Below are 15,358 nucleotides of genomic sequence, written 5' to 3'. Positions count from 1 at the left end.
AAATTCATCGTTTTATTTAAGATTTTATTTATTTATTTGTCAGAGAGAGAGCACACCAGCACAAGCAGGGGGAGGGGCAGAGGCAGAGGGAGAAGCAGGCTCCCCGCTGAGCAGGGAGCCCCATGCGGACTCGATCCCAGGACCCTGAGATCAGGGCCTGAGCCGAAGGCAGACGCTTAACCAACTGAGCCACCCCGGCGCCCCTAAAATTCAGCATTTTAAAGTGTACAATGCAGTGGCATTAAGAACGTTCACACTGTTATACAACCATCATCTCTGTCTAGAAGTTTGGGGATTATTCTTTAAAAGAACTTGCATTTACTTTTTTATTTTTTTAACACCTGTAATTCAGGTGGTTCAAAAGGAAAAAGTTGAAAGGATTCTAGAACAGTGGTTCTCAGCCAGGAGTGATTTTGCCACACACATGCCCACTCCCCCTGCCTTCCCGGGGACATTCGGAAATGTCTTCAGACATGGATAGATACATGCGAAGTGCTTAGAACCTGGCCTGACACACGGACATCACCAACAGGACTGTTGTCCTGCAGGGCCGAGAGCAGCCCCCACAAAAACAGATTTCCAACCCCGTGTCACCACTACGGAGACAGGAACCCTGCTCTAGCATCTCCACTTAAAGTTAATCTTGGTGAACATCTTGTAGGCATTTCATTCCTCTCTCTAAGCATATATTCTTAAACAATAGGAAGCATCTGATAGAACTATGCTCTTTGGGGACTCCTTTTTAAGCAACCCAACACGTCTTAAACATCCATCGTTCCAAGTCGCAAACTTTTCTTCTGCAACATTATTTTTAGACACTGGCCGAATCTCGTATATTAACTTATTTAACTAATGCCTGTTGTTGGACACTTAGGGTGTTCCTAATTTTCTTTATTAAGCAGCGCCATGGTGGTAGCTGCCCCTGTGGGCACGTGGGGTTGAAGAGGAAAGGTTTTTCAGGAAATGGGGGAGATTCTGATCCCGGCTAAAACCCCCGGTGCTGTTTTGCGGATCCGCATTAAAGTGTCCTCAGAGCACCAGATGGAGGCCACCTGCCTGGGGCCCCCTGTGGTGCAGGGAGCCAGGCACTGCTGTGGGCCAGAGGGCCGCTTTGTGACCCTCGGCAAACCTACCATAATCAGTTTGACTATCCTTGGCTACTCGGGTTAATGTGTCACACTTTGGAGCCAGTTATTAGCAAATTCATCAGAGTCCAGTTTGTGGTCTTATTAGGAAAGGTCATCGTTTGTCGGTTTAAGGGAGCTTGATGAAAACTGCCGTTCTGTGAAATGTCTGCAAGGCAAGCAGACTGCCATTCACACCTACCTGAGGGAACTCAAGGATTGTCTTTCCCCGATGGGACGGCAGTAACCATAATTAACCGAGATGCACTCAGCTTGGGCAGACATACCCATGCAGGGGCCTCAGGAGCAGACGATCGCCCCGGTTGGAATGGCTAATTGGCTGATCCCTCCTCAGAGCCCCGGAGCATTATGGTCTCTGTGATGTGTGATGTTACAAGTCACGCCAGTAGCATGCTGTCCTGCCTTTGACTTGAACCTCAGAATGCCCCCCCTCCACATCCCTGCATCAGTCCATCTGTTCATTCACACATTTGTTGAGCACCTGCTGGGCATCAGCTGGTCATTTGGGGAAACTGATCCTTACTGTCCTGCAGCTTATGTTGCAGTGAGGGGAGACGGATAATAAGCAAACCCATAAATGGATGAAAAGAGAGGTTCAGAAAGTAGAAGTGCTTTGAAGGGAAAAAAAAAAACAAGCTAATGGAGTGGAGAGCGAGGGGTGTGCAGGGCCAGTGAGTGGTTATGGAGGGCTCCTCAGTGGCGGTGATGCTGGAGCTGAGGCCTGAATGCAGATGAGGTACCCCGCAGAGCTCTGCAGGGAGAGGGTTCTAGGGGCTTCTGGAGAAGCTTTGGAGAGGGGGTAGGCCTAATCACCCACCCTCCCCAGCCTCCTCGAGGGTCCTTCGGAGGGGCAGCAAGCTCTCAGCCTGTGTCCCCTCCCTTGGTTGAGAGCCGAGGTAACCCACACCCACCGGTTGCCATATGTTGATCCCAGAGCTTTTGAATGCAGCCCAGCTCAGGGGCCGCCCAGGACACCGGCCCCTTTTGTCAGCAGGCAGCTAAGTAACAATTTTTAATTCATAAGACATCTTGCCCAAAGCCCGTGTCCCAGACTGACTCCCAGTTTTCATCATGCAACAATACTGTCAGATGGGACGGGGGCGGGGGGCGGCCCACAGGCCAGTCTGCCCTGTGGACCCCGGGGGCCAAAGCTGCACACATACAGCTGGCTGTCTCCTGGGCTAGGGCTGGCACGGGAGGAAGGAAAATCCAGGGCCCATGGGTGGGGGGTGGGCCTGAACTCTTCAGCTTCATGAGAGCTGAGTCTAACTCCGTATTGCACCCCTCACTACCTGGATGACTAAGGACCAGTGATTTTTTAACTGCTCTGTGCCTCAGGCTCCTTATCTGTAAAATGGGTATGATAGTATCTCTCTCCTAGGGTTGGGGTGTGAAAATTGAAAAAGATAGGCATGCAAAACGCCACACGGTGCCAGACACGATCATGTTGGTCGCAGGGCAACCCACTCACAGCTCTCTCTGGATGAGCTGCACCAGAGCGGGGGATGGCCCGGTTTGATTCTTCCATTCAGGAGGCAGGCCTAGCAGGGGAAGAAGGAACAGGAACCAAACTGTGCACCTACTGTGCGCCAGGCACTGCCATAGGTGTTCTATTGACATGATCACGCCTGGTCCTCACCCGGCCTGGTGAGGTGGGAGCTGTTACCTGCACGTTACAGAGGAGGAGTTTGGCTCAAAGGAATTAGCAGTCTGCGGGAGGTCTCACAGCTGGTAAGTGGCACATCTGTTGCTGGCACCTAGGTCTCTGTTCATCCTGCCAGTTTATGAATGGTAGACAGTCTTCCCCTGGGTGTTGATCGAACAGGCTCCAGACAGAGACCCCCGGAGAGAAGGGGGTGCAAATCCCAGTTCTGCTCTCTTCCCTGGGAAGGGCCCCTGACCCTGGGCCTGAGGAGGGCAGGGTGAGCAAGTCAGAGGCCAGGTGAGGGTCAGCGTCCCCCAGGTCACCTCCCTGCAGCCCCCATCCTCCATCCAGGGACTGACATTGGAGTGGCTGGATGTTTGAGCCCAGAAGCCCAAACAGATCATGAGCTCCTCATAAGCACGGCCTTTTTCTTCCTTTCTCCCCTGGTCAGCCCCAGGGCAGGGCCAGCCTGGAGCATGCCCCCACCCAGTGTGTGCTCGGTGACCCTTCCTAATCACTGCTCAGGTGTCCTTCTGAGTGCTCCGGGGGACAGAAGTGTGAGACCCGGGCCCTTCTCCAGGCCACCCTGGATCTTGCTGGGAGAACCAGGGACGCCCCCACCATGCAGCCCAGCCTGGGCCTCAGAGGACTGCAAGATGCCACGGCCCCCAGGACTGGCTTTCTGAGGCCTGTGACACTGGAGGTGGATCTTAAGAACAGGAAGGAACAGGGTGGAAGCCGTTGGTTTTCCTTCAACTTGGAGGGCAGCAGGCCGGGTTGCTGTTAGCCCAGCAGAGCAGACAAAGCAATTGAAAGTCATGCCTGTGTTCCCATGTGTACCATCAGCCACTCGCTAACTGCTTTCCTCCCGGACCTGGCTCGCTGTGGGTCAAGATGCTGCCGGGCGAGATAACAAGGGGGCATGATGTGTGAGTGATGGGATTTGGCAGGAGCTAGGAGGAGGGGCACCTCGGGAGTGGGGGAAGCTGTCAGCCTCGGAGGAACAAGGCGGTGGGAGGGCGAGCCTCCATGGCCCAAAGAGAGAGCTGCGCCTCCTGTCTGCCGAGGCTGACCTTCTCCCCCGTCCGCACTCCCTCCATGCACCTTCCCTCTCCCACTTCCTCCCCTCTGCCTTGGACCAGCTGTAAAACTCCGGAGCCCTTGGCTTGACTGCTGCGCCCTCTAGCTGCCACTCTGCCTCTCTCCTTGTGTGTGACTCCCCACGGGTCTGCACCTGCTCACTGTCCCCACATCTGTGCCCCACCTGCCCGCAGGGTCTCACAGTCTGACCTCTGGGGGCATCTGAAGATCCAACTGCCGGCCTCTGCCGGATCTTCCGTCTCCCGAGCCTCTCTCTCGATGCTGCTTGACCCGCTGACCTCTCTTTCTTGGAACTTCCTCCTCTCCTACCTCGGGGCACCTGGGACTATACAGTGTCCCCCTGCATCTCAGACTACTGCCGGTCTCCCTAAGTTCTCCTGCTCATCCTCCCTGGAGCCATAGGTCTGCCCTGCAGGTAGCCTTGCCAGCACCCTCTGTGTATAAACACCTGGGTTGCTAAGAGCTCCTGCCCAGAGCCCTGCCTTCCCACTAGTCCCCACCGTGGGCACTCCTCACCACCACCTGGAGGACATCGCCACGTAGGCATTCTGCTGCTACCTCGATCTGCCGTGGAGGAATTGATCTAGAACTTCCCAGGACGTTACGGCGTTTTAACCTGGGACTCCCTCCTGAGCAAAAAGCAACCTGGTACCACTCCATTCTATGTAGGAGGATGATCTCTTGTGTCTCTGCATCTGCTTGTCCCTTGGCATGGGGCCAAGTGCAGAGTGGTGCAAACAGGTGTGCAGGGCCAATGCCCGTGGGGCAAGAAAGAGAGATGTAAGCCAGCCACTTAGTAGCCACGTGACCTTGGACCAGTTATTTGACGTCTCCGAACCTGCTTCCTCACATGGCTATGTTCTTAGTAAGTTATTGTGAGGAGTAAGTAATATGGCTGCACAAATGACTTCACTCGGTTCCTGGCACATGGAACTTCTTGATGAGTACCAGCTACTGTTCTTCATAAATAAGGGAAAGAAGGTGGGGATGGCCCCTTGGCAGCCTTTCATGCGTTCGCAGACTTGATTCACATCCCCCTGGCCTTTCCTTTTGGAATCTGAAGAGGTCTGGGTGCCTAGAGCTCCTAGAAGGGGTGGCTGCCCCCAAGAGAACCAGCAGGGCGATAAGGACCTGCTTCTTCTCTTTTGTGAACGCTTTAAGTCACCAGTTCCCAGGGCCCTTAGGGCACCGAGGTGCAGTCCCACTCCACCCCAGAACCCCTCCCCTACCAGGTAATATCCACAGGCACCTAGGACAGCACCTGTCGACCCAGGGGAAGCAGCTGTCCTTCTGCTCAGCAATGGGGCTGAACAGGTGAAAGGCGTCCCGGGTAAGCCTCCCCTGGCCCCCCAGTCCCCACGGGACTTGGATAAAGAATGTCTGGGACACCAGAGGGCTGACAGCATGGTATCAGCTTCCAGGGTAGCAGAAAAACTTGTTTGTGTGGCTGCCAAGCCCACAGCCCCCTGGGGAAGGGAGGTTGATAGTAGGGGAGCTAAGGGAGAAGAGCAAGGAAATGGTGACCCATCCCCGAGGCCAGAGCCCTGGTGAGATGCCCTGTGGGCCTTGGCCTTGGCCTCGGGGCTGCCAGTTTGTACACATGGGCTTTTGGTTGTGAGGCCCTCCTGGCCAGAGGACAGGGTTGGCTCAGTCACAGGCTTGGGTGGGGGTGGGCGTGGAACAGGTGGTCCACGGTGGTATCATCTCGGTCCAGCACAGGTAGCCGACCTGTGTGGAGAACTTCCTACATGTCAGGCGCTGTATTCACTCCTTCCGGTGAGGACTATTGTTACCCCCAATTTACAGACTAGAAAACTGAGGTCATCCAGCTATGTTACGTAACTTGACCAAGCTCACCCAGCCAGCAACAGGCAGAGCTATCTGAACCCATACAGTCACCCTCCCGAGGGCATAATCTTAACCACCTCTCTATGCCACGTTGCTTTCCTTCAGGGAGCCTACTTATGTGTTCAACAGCCTGATTATATCGTTAACGTCGATCTTCACCGTAAAACTGACAACATGAACCTGGCCTGCTTTTCTCTACTGATTCTCTAGCATCTTGCACACAATAGGTGCTCAATATGAACTCAAATGAGTGAGCGATGTAATCTGTCCATCAGTCTTTGAAAGAGTCCTACCCTTGGCCCTCTCTGCTTGGGGCTCAGGGCTCACCTCCTGCCCGTGCCTGAACCAGCATCCCAGGAGTCCTGCTATTGCCATGGTGACAGACCATCAGAGCCAGTGGCTCACTCAGGTGGTCCTGTCGGCTCCCTGGGTGTAACCCTTTCTGGCTGTTGGTCCTGGGAGTTGGTGATTCATACTTGGCAGGAGGCTGAGAGGGGAACTCCACACCGGTAGATATGGGAAAAAGGCGTCTGTGTGTGTATGTGTGTTGGAGGAGGGTCCCTGAATTTGAATGTGTACCAGTTGGAGGGTATTTGCCTGCACATTTGTTGGAGATAAATGCCTGGGTCAGGGGAAGGGATAGTTTATGTGCTGGAGACAGACTTCAGGTCGGGGATGGGCAGTAGGGTCATCATTGGGCCAGAGGTGCTGTGTGGGGAGGTCCAGCTGAGTGTGCCATGGTTGATAACCCCATTTTTCAAGCCAAAACCCAAAGCACATCATTCAATAAGGGACTTCTGGTTTGTGAAGGGTATATAGGAAAAATCTTACGAAGGTAACAATTGAATCACATTTAAACATTTGATAGGTTCCTTTATTGGGAAGAATAAATTAATATGGAAATTCAGAATGATGGGATGCTAGCCCTGGGAGCTGGGGAGGCGGGGCCCACGCTGTTGGGGTGGGTAATGGGTGGCAGGAGGCTCGGAGGTGTTGCTTCAGGGCAGCCCTTCAGCTCAGCATTTAGGGACTCAGAGGACCCAGCCCCCAAAGGGCCCTGTCATGTCCATGCGTCACCCCACCTCAGCCCTGATCACCCTGTGATGTGAACACCTGGTTGAGGGCTGCATCCCCTGCTAGAATGTGTCTCTGGCACATCACAGGAGCTCAGTAATTGTTGAATGGATTAGCTAATGACAAACAGATGAAAGCCTCCATCCTCCTGCTTCCCCAGCAGCGGAATTCCTGGCTAAACAAAAAGACACCCCCTTACCTTCATGCATGTCTATGCTTCCTTACAGCCCTGTCCTCTCCACTACACCCACTCAGCAGGAAGGTGTCCAGGTCTCTCTATGGCCATGGGAGGAAGCTCCGGGCAAGGGGGAGGCTGGAGTGATGTCCACTCCCTGGCCAGGCCCCACGTCAGATTCCCCAAAGCCCACAGTCTGAGAGTGACGTGAGACCTGAACGGGCTCTGCAAGCATCAGCTGTCTCTCCCCTGCCCCAGCCAACCCCTGTAGTGGGCCGGGAGGACAGGGGAGGACAGCCTCTAGCTACCAACCGGGTAGAGGCCGATGCCTTGCCAGCCAGCAGAGGGTTAGCCAAGAACAGCCCGTCCCAAAGTCTAAAGTTAGAAGATGAAATTGTCTCCACTCTGTGCTTTCCCTAGTTGATCCAAGAGATGATACGAGCCCCTAACCGTGCACAGATCCCTTTAGAGCTGGGGCATGGGGCTTGTGGGGAGATACAGTAGCTTCCACCTGTGTGTGTCGAAGGCCAGGGTATTGATTAGTTCCTACCTGTGGAATCAGTGTCCATCCATCCCCTTCCCCAATCCTGCCCATCGTCCAGGGCCCAGCTCAGGCAGTACTTAGTGAGTACTTACTTTGTGCCAGGAACTGTTCCGTGCGCGTGTGTGTATATATACATACATATATTTCATACTCATTCAGTTTTCATGACCTTATGAGGTAGATCCATTATCCCCATTTTACAGATGGGGAGACCAAGACAGAGGGGTTAGGTGAGTTGCCCAAGGTCACACAGCTGCTACATGGTGGTATGGGGATTTAACGCCACCTCCTCTGTGATGCTCTCCTTCCTTGAGCCTTCCCACGTGCGAACAGTCTCTCCCTGATGTGAACTCAGAGATGCTGGTTCTCACACATGTCGAAGCCCCCTTACCAGGATTCCCGATAGACCGACATCCGCATCCCCCACAGCACCACGCACAGGGCCCCGGAGATGGCTGACTCTGCGAATGAATGGCAGTGTGTGAGTATGTGAATGAGCCAACAAACTGGTTAATGAGGAAGAGAGAAGAGTGGAATTGGGATTTGCCCAGGTGAATTCACAGCCTGGCGGGAAGGGTACACGGACGAGAGTGGGGGCCCAGGTGGGCTGGGAGCAGCGATCCTTCAGGAACCTGCTTGCCACTGGGTGCCCAGCACTGGCCAGGGTCCTTGAGGGACAGTCATGAAAGGCCCCCCAGCTTCAGGCCGGCCAGGAAGAGCCCGTGAACACACGGGGAGCAATGGGAGAGTAAACAGTACGGTGGCCACTGCCTGTGAGCATGGAGGGTCAGCCAGAGAAGTCGGACCGCCTTCCTGGAGGAGGTAGAGGAGCAAGAAGAAGAGTGGCACTCGGTGGGAGGATGAGAGGGGAGGCCCGGAGAGGAAGGTGTACACAGACGGAAGAAGAGGCAGGAACGGACCTGGTGATTTGGGGAAGCCGCTCTGGGGACATGGGACACCTGTAGGGGGAAGCATAAAGTGAAGTTGGTCGGGGAGACAGGGGTGGGCACAGAAGCTTCCATCTGAGCTGGTGTCGCTTGTGTATGAATTTTGCCAGTACTTTAAATATGTACTTCAAGTTTTAATAGGTACTTAAAATAAATGCTCATTCTTAAGATTGAATTAGGTCTTTAACTTACATTTATTATAAAAGGAACTTTTATACCAAATAGAAAATTAGAATAGAAAATGACCGTAAAAATAAGCACAAAAGGAAACCAAACTAGGTTTCTGCTTTAGTCCATTCGGGCTGCCTATAACAGAATACCAGGGACTGTGTGGCTTATAAACAACAGAAATTTATTTCTTACAATTCTGGAGGCTGGGAAATTCAGTATCAAGAGTGTCTGCACGGTCAGGTAAGCTCCCTCTTCCTGGTTCATAGACAGTGATCCCTCACTGTGTCTTCACATGATCGAAGGGGCCTGGGATCCCTTGGGGTCTCTCTTTATAAGAGACTAATTCCATCCATGAAGGTTCCACCTTCGTGACCGAGGCACCTCCCGAAGGTCCCACTTACTAATACCGTTGTGTGGCTTTGGATGTCACCATATGAATTCTGGGGGGAAGCAAGCATTCAGAACATAGCAGTTATTGAGTCTTAGCTGAGTACCACTCCCCCTGGAAGCTTCCGAGCCTGAAGCCTGCTCTCTCTCTGTTACGAAGGAAAACAGGCACGTGTTGGAGAGGTGCTGTAGGCATACTAGCACCAAACCAAGACTTTCTCCTTGACTCATTCCAAGAGACAGAGCAAAGGAGGAGCAGAACATCCTCTGCTCTGTGAATCAGTGCTGTCTGCTGCGTGGGCCGCATCTTCCAGAACACTTCCCATTACTCCTTGGGCCAGCATCCGTGTTAAGTTACTGATTCATCCTTCACACACAGAGAGGAGCTCTGACCGCAGCCCCTGCCCACCTGGGCTGGGCCCCAGGCATACCTGGAATGGTACTCTCTCTTGCAGGGAACACCAACAGTATCTTCGCCCTGGACTATATCAGCGGAGCGCTGACCTTGAACGGCCTACTGGATCGGGAGAACCCCCTGTACAGCCACGGCTTCATCCTGACCGTGAAGGTGAGAGTCAGGTGGCGGGCAGCTTCGTCCCGTGGGGAGGGCTGCCCACACTTGTGGTACCAGCCTCCAGCAGTGCCCCCACGGAAGCCCCCGGCCTCTCGCCCTGCATGGTTCCGGGGCTCGTGCCCAGGACCCCGTCAGGAAGGGACCACACTTACCAGGGCGTAGGCCGAGTCAGGGCCTGGTGCTGGGCACCTCACAGCCATTATCAACAATTACATAGGGTTAGGACTTTTATCCCCATTTGAGGAATGAGGGGGCACATAGGAGGTGCTCATCCGAGGTCCTTAATGCTACCTATGATTCCAAGTTCTCTGTTGTAGCCAACTCAGTTCTTATATTGACCCCGTTTCTGGGGTTTGTCCCATTTCTAATTCTGACAGCTCCCCTGGGGCTATTCCCTAGTTCGGGAGCAGTAACATAGTGGGGAGAGGGGGAAACCGCTGGGGTCCCTACCCTGGAGGTGTGCTGGAGCCATAACCCTCTGGCCCCTGTATCCCCTGCCACTGACGGCCGGCTTCAGTTAAAATCTCTGATTTGCAGAGCCGTCATTCCCTGCGAAACCCATTTAGGGTGTGGACTCTGCCTGGGCCACAGGGGTCCTCCTCAGCCCCTCCCATCGATTGGGCGGGGGAGGGCACAAGGCCTGAGGAGAAGGGCTTGGGGAAGGAGGTCCTTGCATCCCGAGGCTAATGGAGCAGCCCAGCCTGGCCCTTGATTGCTCTCCTTGACCTTGGGAAGGCTGCAACAGCAACGGGTTGATTAGCCCTCCCTGGCCAGCTGGTTCCTCTGTGAGCACACTGCCACCCAGTGTGCTCACGTGGGCCGGGTAGGGGCGAGGGGAGAGGGGCTAACACATGGCCCCTTCCCTACCCTGCATCAAGCCACCAAGCCAGGGGCCCCTCTCTGCCTCCCCTCCTCTCTGCTTGCTTCCTATGGAGGCACGCGGTTCCCGTTGAAGAGAACTGTGGCCTGGCCCCAGCGCCACCCCCAGCTCACTGCGGGACCCCGAGCTCAGTTCTTCCATCTTTATATAAAATGTGAGGGTGAGTTCCCAAACTTGGCTGGCTGTGAATCCAAACCTCCTGGGGAACTGGTAAAAGATAGCTAGTCCTGGGCCTCCTGCCCAGAGATTTGGGTTCAGAGAATTGAGTGAGACCTGGGGATGGGTATTTGGGGGCCAGCAGGCTCTGGTGCAGAGACAGGGGACCCAAGGATTTGGCACTCAGGATTTCTCCCCGAGTCTGACACAGACCCTCATGGTACCTAGCACAGTGTTTGGGCCATAGCAGATGCCAAATTCAGTCTTGATTACCTGCTAGCATAAAAATTCTTGCCCTCAGTTTTATCATCTGCCAAACTGAATAGTCTCCCTTTGCCCCTTGATGAGCCCCCGGATCTGTATTATCATCCCCACGCCACCTCGTCCCCTGGTTCTGGAATCCTACTGCCTAAGTTTGACACCTGCCCTGACTGTGTGTCCTTATGCAAGTTCCTTAACCTCTCTGAGCCTCGGTTTCCTCAAAGGTACAATGGGGATGCTAACGACAGAATCTTCTGCCCGGGATGGTGGTGAGGGGATGGGGATCATTTACATAAAGCACAGGACCTACCATTGAGAAAGCCTTGGTCAATGATCATATTGTGACTATGGCTGCCTTCCTCTCTGGGGTGTTTGTCCTCTCCCTGCAGGGCACAGAGCTGAACGATGACCGCACCCCATCCGAGGCCACAGTCACCACAACCTTCAACATCCTCGTTATTGACATCAATGACAATGCCCCGGAGTTCAACAGCTCTGAATACAGCGTGGCCATCACCGAGCTCGCACAGGTGGGCTTCGCCCTACCCCTCTTCATCCAGGTGGTGGACAAAGACGAGGTGAGTTCCGGGGACGTGTGGCCTGTCCAGACCCCTGCCCTTCCTGAGCTGTCCGACCCTGGGAGAGATGCGAGGTACTTCCGGGCTTCCAAGTCCCCATCTATAAAATAGAAACAAACATTCCTGCCCGTCCTCCCCTGCAAAAATCGGCAGTCTCTAATCCTCAGCCTACCCCCTACCCCCGCAAAAACTCTTGGAGCACACACTTCTGGTGTGTAGTTCTTCATTTAGTGATTTATTTAGGAATATATGCTCATCCTGTTGATCTAATATGTACATCATAAAACATATACGAAAAAATAGATATTTTATTTATTTTTAAAGATTTTATTTATTTATTTGACAGAGAGAGAGAGACAGCGAGAGAGGGGAACACGAGCAGGGGGAGTGGGAGAGGGAGAAGTGGGCTTCCCGCCGAGCAGGGAGCCTGATGCAGGGGCTCGATCCCAGGACCCTGGGACCATGACTGGAGCCGAAGGCAGACGCTTAACGACTGAGCCACCCAGGTGCCCCCCAAAAATAGATATTTTAAAAGTTGGGGGCTGTTGTATAAATATGACCTTGGGGGAAAAAAAAAAGTCTTATTTCTGCTTTGGGTGTAGTAATGACTCCTCCTTTTCCATATGAGTAGCATAAGTGCTTTCAAGGGGATCCCAGGCCACAAGGAGACGCCGGGGGTCTGGGAGGCGTGCAGCCCCCTGCAGGGCCTGCCTGGCTGAGGCCAGTCTTAAGAGGAAGGGACATGTGCGGTGAGTGAGGGAGAGCCCCAGAAGGACAGGAGGGAGGAGGCTCCGGGATGGGGCCCTTCCCCCACCAGGCCTGGATGGGCCAGGCTTCCGTGCTGATGGGGAGACCCTCTCAGCCTTCCTCCCCCCCACCCCTCCCGTGTCCTGTCTCTCCCCTGCCTGTCAGCAGCCACAGTCCTTAATAGCACTTCTATTTATTACCGCGGCTCCCGGCCCACTCTGCTCAGGAATTCCATTAGGTTTTCCAGCCTGAGGGGCTTCTCTGCAATTATGCCTCGCAATGCGGGACTCCGCACTGGCCTTGCTCCAGGCCTGGCTTCCCGCTCGCTCCTGCCCCTCTCCACTCCGGCTGCTCAACAGACCCCCCCACACACCTGCCCAGGAGCCCCTCCTCCCATGATTCAGCCGGCTCCTGTCAGCTTCCCTTAGCTGTACACCGTCCACGTCCACCCCAGCCAACCCTTGCCCCCACCAAGGACGCAGGTCCGCAAGGGCAGCTCAGTCCCACTGCGTGTGGGTGCGCATGCGCCCGTGCGTCGGCCACTTGCCCCCACCTCCTGCTAAGTCATCCCATCCCTATCTGAGATAACTAAAGTAGGTACTGAGCACCTACTGTTTACAAGGAGCTATATTTGGTCCCTTGGGGGAGTGTAGCCCATGGAACCAAGTGTGTTTACACGAGGGTAGTAGGTACTTTTTTAAAACATATGCAAAAATGTAGAAAGTTTAAAAGGTGGAGATAAACAGGTATGAAAACGAGCTCCAACATTTTCTCATGCCCCAGGGGGTCATCTTTTATCCCCCTGGAGCGCAGCACCCCCTTTAGACACTGCTGTGGGAGTGAGAGCCTCGGGAGAAAGTACCCTGTCTGGTTTCAGGCTATGATGAATGTCCAAGAGAACAGAGATGCTGGTCCCCGCGTGTGGGCCAGTGACAACCGGCAGAGATGGCTCCAGAGCTTGGCCGAGGATGGGGGAAGAAGGGGCCAGAGGACCAGCCAAAGCTCTATGGTGAAAGGGGGGACCAGGGCTGAGTCTTGGGACACAAATCAGATGGTGAAAAGCAGCCAGGAGGGCTGCCGGGTTGGGCAGTGGCCCACAGAGAGGCCCAGAGAGAGGAACCTTCGAGTAGGAGGAGGGAGCAGGCCGTACTGTGTGAACGATGCAGGGTTTGCATAGCGGGCTGGTGCGAGGCTGGGCTGGGACACAGGCCTTGAGCCCTGACTGCCAAACCAAGGAATGGGGGCTCGATTTTGGAGGCAACCTAGAGGGGAGGCAGCTTGTGGCCCAAGCTCTGGAATCAGCCGGTGCCTGTGTTCAATCTAGCCTTGCAATTCACGACCTCTGTGACCTTCGATGAGCCGTTGACCCTTTCTAAGTGTCACTTTGCTCATCTGTGTGAAAATGTATCCGTTTCTACTGCAGTCACAAATTAACCCTGAAACAGAGGTTTATTTCTCGCTCAGAGATTTATTACTACTCATCCAGCACAGGTGGGCAGGGAGACCCCACTCTGTAGTCACTCAGGTACATGCTCTGCAGTCACATTGGTCACTGCAGGAGGGAGGGGGCAGCTAGGGGGGGCAAGCACCAGGCTCTTCTGTGCTTCATCCTGAGCTGCCCGGAACTGCCCAGAACTAGGGACGTGGCCCCACCTCACTGCCAGAGGGCCGGGGACTATGAGGAAGCGGCTACATATTTGGCTTGCCAACAAGGGATAGAGAAGGAGATCAGACCTTTAGTCTGTAGGACTTAGCACAGTACCTGCCACACACCCAGATGTTAACCAAGATGGTCCAGGGAGCATCCCCACCAGCAGGGCCAGAACCCCAGGGCCTTCTCACCACCACTGGTTGGGGGATTTCAGGGCCACCCTGACCCCTTGGGGTTTAGTTCAGTCCTGCTTTGCTGGAAGGCCTGTCCGAAGCGTCTGCAGGGAGGCTGAGGGGTGTCTGGGTCCAGCCTGCCTCTAGTGGTTACTCCCTACCCAGGCACAGGTATCAGCATGCCTGTTCTGGACTGGGTGCCCGCTGCTACCGGGGACCATTCCACTGCTTGCCCCAGGGAGCTGGCCAGTCTGACAGTAAAGGGCTGGCTCCTCCCTAGAGGGTCCCCACTTCTCCAGGGCTCAGTGGGGTACAAAGTGAACTACTGATGAAAAAAGGCAGCCCAGAAGCCCAGACTCCCCACCCTAAGGTCCTCTGGGTCACAGTCCAGCCTCCCCATAGAGCTGCACCCAAACCATCCCAGACGTGGTCCTGGGCCAATTCCTAAATAAGACGGAGGAATAAATTGCTTTTTAAATTGCCCTGGTGGTTTGTTGTTGTTGTTGTTTTTAATGTCTCCCATCTCTTCTCTCCAGAATTTTGGAGGGATCCAGATCTGGTAAGGCCCTGTCTTGGGTGCTAAGGGTCAGGCCCCAGGTTCCTAGAGTGGAGTATTTCAGCCACGTTGCCAACGTCCAGACTCTGTGAAAAATCAGGGAACCTCAAAGAGAAACCAGGCATCTTTGGTAAAAGGAGATTTTAAAAATTAGTCCTTTCTTCCAGTTCTCTTTCTGAGGGGAGGGTAGGCGTTGGGATTCGTGTCTGGGGTGAAGGTGGCTGGATTTGCTAGGCGTGGTGGAAAAATGTGTTCACCGAGCAAACTAGGAGGAGGGAAGGGAGCATGAGGAGAGGTGAAATCTTTTTGTCATCGAGTCTAGAGAGCATGTGATGCTCCCTTGCACTCACCATTATTGTGGTTTTGCAGATATTAGTGTGATGATCTCAATCATACCTCTCTCTCCGATTAAAATGAAGAATTCACAGGCAGGGGCCGGTCTGCTTTTGCTCACCAGTGTAACCCAGAGCCTCACACTCTGCCTGGCATCTTGGGAGGCACTGCAGAAATGTGTGCTGGTTGAATTAAAGCACGATTTAATGATAAAAGTAGCCATGAGGTGGCTCAGGGCTTTGTCCAAACTCAATCCTCAGTCAGTGCCCCTGGGCTAAAGCTCAGTTCCCCGAGTTTGTATAAGAAGGTGACCTCAAAAGTCCACAGTGGGGCAGCAGAGGGTGCTGATGGAAAACAGAAAGGGAAAGAGGAGGCAGTTTAACCTTTCAGTTAGCGCTTTGTGGCAGTCATT

At 54.1% G+C, this 15,358-nt stretch overlaps 1 protein-coding gene across 3 annotated transcripts in view; it reads left to right on the top strand.

The window, feature by feature from the left end:
• LOC114214127 (cadherin-23) overlaps window positions 1–15,358 on the top strand; it is a 262,865-nt gene that overhangs the window by 134,208 nt on the left and 113,299 nt on the right. For all 3 annotated transcript variants that reach the window (XM_088020174.1, XM_088020173.1, XM_088020175.1), the window contains exons 8-9: window positions 9,493–9,605; window positions 11,298–11,486. In XM_088020174.1, the coding sequence (XP_087876300.1) occupies window positions 9,493–9,605; window positions 11,298–11,486 (302 nt within the window). The remainder of the gene's footprint in view (window positions 1–9,492; window positions 9,606–11,297; window positions 11,487–15,358) is intronic.

The sequence above is a fragment of the Eumetopias jubatus genome, unplaced genomic scaffold (genome assembly GCF_037043125.1).
Source record: "Eumetopias jubatus isolate StellerSeaLion01/CBP00866 unplaced genomic scaffold, mEumJub1_p1.0 scaffold_17, whole genome shotgun sequence".
Lineage (NCBI taxonomy): Eukaryota > Metazoa > Chordata > Mammalia > Carnivora > Otariidae > Eumetopias > Eumetopias jubatus.
Note: the sequence above shows the minus strand (reverse complement) of the source record. Positions and strands in the feature narration are given on the sequence as shown.